Here is a 7,180-nt window from a genome sequence, read left to right on the forward strand (position 1 = left end):
ATTTGGGGTTGCTCTGCTGCCTCAGGGCCTGGACAGCTTGCTATCATCGACGGAAAAATGTATTCCCAATTTATCAAGACATTTTGCAGGAAAATGTTAGGCTACCTGTCTGCCAATTGAAGCTCAACAGAAGTTGTGTGATGCAACAGGACAATGACCAAAAACACAGAAGTAGATCAACAACAGAATGGCTTCAACAGAAGAAAATATACCTTCTGTAGTGGCCCAGTCAGTGTCCTGACCTCAACCCGATTGAGATGCTGTGGCATGATCTCAAGAGAGCAGTTCACACAAGACATCACAAGAATATTGCTGAACTGAAACAGTTTTGTAAAGAGGAATGGTCCAAAATTCCTTCTGACCGTTGTGCAGGTCTGATCCGCAACTACAGAAAACGTTTGGTTAAGGTTATTGCTGCCAAAGGAGGGTCAACCAGTTATTGAATCAAAGGGTTCACATACTTTTTCCACCCTGCACTTTGAATGTTTACACTGTGTGTTCAATAAAGACATGAAAACGTATCATTGTTTTTGTGTTATTAGTTTAAGCAGGATGTGTTTGTCTATTGTTGTGACCTCGATACATTTTGATCTGATCTTCATGACCAATTTATGCAGAAATCCAGGTATTTATAAAGGGTTCACATACTTTTTCTTGCCACTCTACATGTTATTCAATCATTGCACCCACACTGCTCGAGGGCGTCAACTAGCATCTGCTTAACCAGGCGCTAAAATAGAACTTGGTTCTATTTGTGACACTTGATGCGCTGCAAGTCCCGCCTCCCCTATCTCATCATTGGTTTTTAGGAGCATATACCCACGTGGGTGATTGAAAGATGAACTGAGGTCCACAATCCAGTCCAGTTGGTTGTGGTAATGCACCTTAAAGTTGGTTGCCAACCGCCATATAAAGTCCAAACAAAAAGAAGAAACCTAAGGAGTAGAGATTACTCGAAACAAACTCGGTTTACCCTTTTATCTGTGGATTAAATCACAGAATAGAGGACCTTGTGCTTTTCAGGTAAAATAACAACCCAATGTTTATATCCCAGAACAAATTAGCTTGCAATAGCAAGCTAGTTAGCTAAATTGACATAAATGTTTAAGGATTTTTTGACATGTCCCCAAATTAATATAGTTCAGAGTTTGTTTTGATATTTCAACCTGCGTGTCCTGATCACGTCTGGTGTGGGTGGACAAAATTAACATGCACTCGATGGCGGGCGCGCACGGGCAAGCGGTCTGGTCAGCATGTTAGACTGGCCAGCCACAGACTTCAGACTACCATTATCGCCCACTAGGTGGAGAGAGAACAGCGAGCAGTCCTCAACACAAGGGCCTTGCATGTTGTTTTTATTTTACATCCTTTATTTTTCTCTCTCTTTTTCCTTTTTTCTTTCTCGCTTTTGTCTGTCTCTGTCTCTCTCTCTCTCTCTCTCTCTCAGGTCTGATGTATCTGGGAGGATATAGGCCAGTGTTGGAGCCCCTCTCCCACCACGCCTCCACCAGTAATATCAACCTGGAGGAGCAGAGGGTGGAGACAATGGACAGTCAGAGTCCCAAACACATACCTCCCACACTACGCCGCTGACCACACACACACACGTCCAATTAACAGCACACACTGATATGTGATTCATTTTAGGCAACCTCATGATTGCGCAGTAGACCTTCCTTACTGCATCTCCTCACCTGATTAACCAACTCCCATGTCCCTCATCCATCCTGAGGCAGTGTCCTCACTCAACCATCCCACACTTCTCTTCACTCTGGACTAAAGAGGAGGAGCGTTTATCTCAGTTGCTAATTCTAAAAGGGAAGTTTTGAAGACGAGGATTTAACCAATCCACAGTCCAAGAAGGAGACTGGTAGAGTTAGACCACCCCCCCTCAATGTGTCATAATGTCTTTCTTGTGTTTTTTGTCATGAGTTCATCTTTTGAGATGCCTCCCCTTGCCTCTAACAACCAACCAGTCAGTGTACTCCGGTCCATGAACCAGAAATCTCTGGCCGTGGTTTTGTATGCAGCGCTCTGATGTCTCCAAGCAGCCCTACTGTACTCAGCAGTGTTCTGTCCTCCCACAACTACCTGGTCTGAATGGGATTATCCTTGTTAGCTAAGAAACTGGACGTGCTGTATGTGGTGGTGAATGGAGGATTTGATCCAAAATGGAGGACTTGATTTGCTCCAAAATGGTGGTAGATACTGAACTGTAAAGGAGACGGGAGAATGTACAATGCTGATGGAGTATGTGTAACTCAGAGGGGAATGTAATGTAATGATTTGTTTTGGGATTATTAACTATAGAAGAATGACCTCTGAACTTTGAACTACCCCATGTACCCCTTGCACACCTTTCCCAACACATACACCACCCTACAAAAACACATGTGCTGTTTGGTAGACAAACCTGAAACTTTTTCCCCTCATTTTGTGAAAACCTGTATTTTGTTTAATTTATGTTGTTTTTAGGGTAAAGCTCTCCTGGTAATTTTGTCACATGATCTTGTGTTTTATTTGTTTAAACAAAAATGTGTTGTTTATTATGTGGATGATTATACAGTACCAGTCAAAATTTTGACACACCTACTCATTCAAGGATGTTTCTTTATTTTTACTATTTTCTACATTTTAGAATAATAGTAAACTATGAAATAACACATGGAATCATGTCGTAAAAGAACTGTTAAACAAATCAAAATATAGTTTAGATTTTAGATTCTTCAAAGTAGCCACCCTTTGCCTTGACAGCTTTGCACACTCTTAGGTATTTTCTTAAAACAGCATTGTTGGTTTAGGGCTTGTAAGTAAACATTTCACTGTAAGGTCTACTACACCTGTTGTATTCGGCGCATGTGACAAATAAAATTAGATTTGATCTCAATTGGGTTAAGGCCAGGTCATCTGATGCAGCACTCCCTCACTCTCCTTCTTGGTCAAATAACCCTTACACTGCCTGGAGGTGTGTTGGGTCATTGTCCTGTTGAAAAACAAATGAGGAATCCCACTAAGCACAAAAAGGACTGGATGGCGTATCGCTGCAGAATGCTGTGATAGTCATGCTGGTTAAGTGTGCCTTGAATTCTAAATAAATCACAGACAGTGTCCCCAGCAAAGCACCCCCACACCTCCTCCTCCATGCTTCACAGTGGGAACCACACATGCGGAGAACATCCGTTCACCTACTCTGTGTCTCACAAAGACACGGCGGTTGGAACCAAAAATCTCAAATATTAACTTATCAGACCAAACAACAGATTTCCACTGGTCTAATGTCCATTGTTCATGTTTCTTGGCCCAAGCAAGTTTCTTCTTCTTATTGGAGTCTTTTAGTAGTGGTTTCTTTTCAGCAATTCAACCATGAAGGCCTGATTCACGCAGTCTCCTCTGAACAGTTGATGTTGAGATGTGTCTGTTACTTATACTCTGAAGCTTTTATTTGGGCCGCTATTTCTGAGGCTGGTAGCTCTAATAAACATATCCTCTCCAGCAGAGGTAACTCTGGGGCTTCCTTTCCTGTGGCGGTTCTCATGAAAGACAGTTTCATCATAGCGATTGATGATTTTTGCGACTGCACTTGAAGAAACGTTCATAGTTCTTGAAATGTTCCGTATTGACTGACCTTCATGTCTTAAAGTAATGATGAACTGTTGTTTCTCTTTGCTTATTTGAGCTGTTCCTGCCATAAAATGGACTTGGTATTTTACCAAATAGTGCCATCTTCTGTATACCACCCCTACCTTGTCACAACACAACTGATTGGCTCAAACGCATTAAGATGGGAAGAAATTCCACAAATTAACTTTTAACAAGGCACACCTGTTAATTGAAATGTATTCCAGGTGACTACCTCATGAAGCTGGTTGAGAGAATGCCAAGAGTGTGCAAAGCTGTCATGAAGGCAAAGGGTGGCTACTTTGAAGAATCTCAAATATAAAACAGATATTTGATTTGTTTAACACTTTATTGGTTACTACATGATTCCATATGTGTTATTTCATAGTTTTGAATGAATAGGAGTGTCCAAACTTTTGACTGGTACTGTATGTGAAATTATTAATTGTTTTGAAGTGCAACAATGAATGCACTTCTAGCTGTTACCTAGGCAACAGACTTTGCGGTGCATGAGGCGATTGTAGAGTAAAACATGAAAGTCTAGGTCAGTCTCAACACCCCTGTAGAGTACCCACAGTGGTACACACCTCTGACCTTTCTGTATTGTCATTATGGGACGATCTCAATTGTATACTCCTTGCATCTTCTCTCCTTGTCTTCTCAAAACCCATTGGAGGAGGTCAGAGTGGAGGGACCTCTGGCTTTCTCATCCAATGGGTTTTGAGAAGGAAATTAGGAGAGAGTATGTGAGGAGTATGCAATTGAGACCTTCCCATTATCTCCAAATGACACCCTATTCCCTATATAGTGCACTACATTTGACCAGAGCCCAATTCCCCTTTAAGTAAAGGTAGTAAGCTATATGGGGAATAGGGAGCCATTTGAGATGCATAGATTGTCAATAAGACACACTATAGATGCCCTCTTCCTTATCCCCAACTACAAGCTGGCAAAAGCTCTCAGTTAGCTAGTGTTTACACACTGTCAGCTCAAACACCCCTACCTGTATCCCTCTCATCTACGGTATATGGACCGTGGTTCACTTTTGTAGACCAGAGAAAGCATGTGATGCTTCCAAAATGTAACCCTATTCCATATCTAGTGCCCTCAATTGATTTATGAAGGGAGCAATGTCTCATGCATTGAGATTGTGGAGGAGCTTGGTCAGGGTTCTAGAATAGAACAGAAAAGCCATACTTACATTCCAGAATGGAGATTTATATGGTGGCGACTAGAGGTCGACAGATTAATCGGAATGGCCGATTAATTAGGGCCGATTTCAAATTTTCATAACAATCGGAAATCTGTATTTTTGGATATATTTTTTTACACCTTTATTTAACTGGGCAAGTCAGTTAAGAACACATTCTTATTTTCAATGATGGCCTAGGAACGGTGGGTTAACTGCCTTGTTCAGGGGCAGAACGAGAAATTTTTACCTTGTCAGCTCAGGGATTCAATCTTGCAACCTTACGGTTAGGTTAACTAGTCCAAGGCTCTAACCACCTGCCTCACGAGGAGCCTGCCTGTTACACGAAATCAAATAATTTTTTTTTATATAGCCCTTCGTACATCAGCTGATATCTCAAAGTGCTGTACAGAAACCCAACCCAAAACCCCAAACAGCAAGCAATGCAGGTGTAGAAGCACGGTGGCTAGAAAGGCCAAAACCTAGGAAGAAACCTAGAGAGGAAACAGGCTATGAGGGGTGGCCAGTCCTCTTCTGGCTGTGCCGGGTGGAGATTATAACAGAACATGGTCAAGATGTTCAAATGTTCATAAATGACCAGCATGGTCAAATAATAATAATCACAGTAGTTGTCGAGGGTGCAGCAAGTCAGCACCTCAGGAGTAAATGTCAGTTGGCTTTTCATAGCCGATCATTAAGAGTATCTCTACCACTCCTGCTGTCTCTAGAGAGTTGAACAGCACGTCTGGGACAGGTAACGCGTCCGGTGAACAGCAGCATACATACTGGAGGCTGAGACAGGAGGGGTCAGGAGACACTGTGGCCCCGTCCAATGATACCCCCGGACAGGGCCAAACAGGAAGGATATAACCCCACCCACTTTGCCAAAGCACAGCCCCCACACCACTAGAGGGATATCTTCAACCACCAACTTACCATCCTGAGACAAGGCCGAGTATGGCCCACAAAGATCTCCGCCACGGCACAACCCAAGGGGGGGGCAACCCAGACAGGAAGATCACATCAGTTACTCAACCCACTCAAGTGACGCACCCCTCCTAGGGACAGCATGAAAGAGCACCAGTAAGCCAGTGACTCAGCCCCTGTAATAGGTTTAGAGGCAGAGAATCCCAGTGGAAAGAGGGGAACCGGTCAGGCAGAGACAGCAAGGGTGGTTCGTTGCTCCAGAGCCTTTCCAATCACCTTCACACTCCTGGACCAGACTACACTCAATCATATAACCCACTGAAGAGATGAGTCTTCAGTAAAGACTTAAAGGTTGAGACCGAGTCTGCGTCTCTCACATAGGTAGGCAGACCATTCCATAAAAATGGAGCTCTATAGGAGAAAGCCCTGCCTCCAGCTGTTTGCTTAGAAATTCTATGGACAATTAGGAGGCCTGCGTCTTGTGACCGTAGCGTACGTGTAGGTATGTACAGCAGGACCAAATCAGAGAGATAGGTAGGAGCAAGCCCATGTAATGCTTTGTAGGTTAGCAGTAAAACCTTGAAATCAGCCCTTCCCTTAACAGGAAGCCAGTGTAGGGAGGCTAGCACTGGAGTAATATGATCCATTTTTTTGGTTCTAGTCAGGATTCTAGCAGCCGTATTTAGCACTAACTGAAGTTTATTTAGTGCTTTATCCGGGTAGCCGGAAAGTAGAGTATTGCAGTAGTCTAACCTTGTAATGGTTTTCTTCCGTTGAAGGAGAGGACCAAAGCGCAGCGTGTTAAGTGTCCATGGTATTTATTTAAACACATAAACTGAACACTCCATACAAAAACGTAACCTGAATAACCAAAACCGAAAACAGTACCGTGTGGTGTAAAACACAGACACGGAAACAATCACCCACAAAAACGCAGTGAAACCCAGGCTACCTAAGTATGATTCTCAATCAGAGACAACTAACGACACCTGCCTCTGATTGAGAACCATACTAGGCCGAACACAGAAAAACAACCTAGACACACAAAACATAGAATGCCCACCCAGCTCACGTCCTGACCAACACTAAAACAAGAAAAACACAAAAGAACTATGGTCAGAACGTGACAAACCTAGAAGTAACAAAAGCATGGATTAATTTTTCGGCATAATTTTTGGACAGAAAGTTTCTGATTTTTGCAATGTTACGTAGATGGAAAAAAGCTATCCTTGAAACAGTCTTGTGATGTTCGTCAAAAGAGAGATCAGGGTCCAGAGTAACGCCGATGTCCTTCACAGTTTTATTTGAGACGACTGTACAACCATTAAGATTAATTGTCAGATTCAACAGAAGATCTCTTTGTTTCTTGGGACCTCGAACAAGCATCTCTGTTTTGTCCGAGTTTAAAAGTAGAAAGTTTGCAGCCATCCACTTCCTTATGTCTGA

The 7,180-nt window shown here is 42.8% G+C and overlaps 1 protein-coding gene across 4 annotated transcripts in view; it reads left to right on the forward strand.

Moving 5' to 3' along the window:
• The window catches only part of rnf157 (ring finger protein 157), a 37,761-nt gene extending 35,262 nt beyond the window's left edge, over positions 1–2,499 (forward strand). For 2 of the 4 annotated variants that reach the window (XM_024431071.2, XM_024431081.2), the window contains exon 17: positions 1,448–2,499. In XM_024431071.2, the coding sequence (XP_024286839.1) occupies positions 1,448–1,593 (146 nt within the window). In that variant the 3' untranslated portion in view covers positions 1,594–2,499. The remainder of the gene's footprint in view (positions 1–1,447) is intronic. The other 2 variants (XM_024431090.2, XM_024431100.2) reach the window with 2 other exon arrangements.
• The last annotated feature ends 4,681 nt before the right edge of the window (positions 2,500–7,180 follow it).

This window comes from Oncorhynchus tshawytscha, linkage group LG01, assembly GCF_018296145.1.
Source record: "Oncorhynchus tshawytscha isolate Ot180627B linkage group LG01, Otsh_v2.0, whole genome shotgun sequence".
Taxonomy (NCBI): Eukaryota; Metazoa; Chordata; class Actinopteri; order Salmoniformes; family Salmonidae; genus Oncorhynchus; species Oncorhynchus tshawytscha.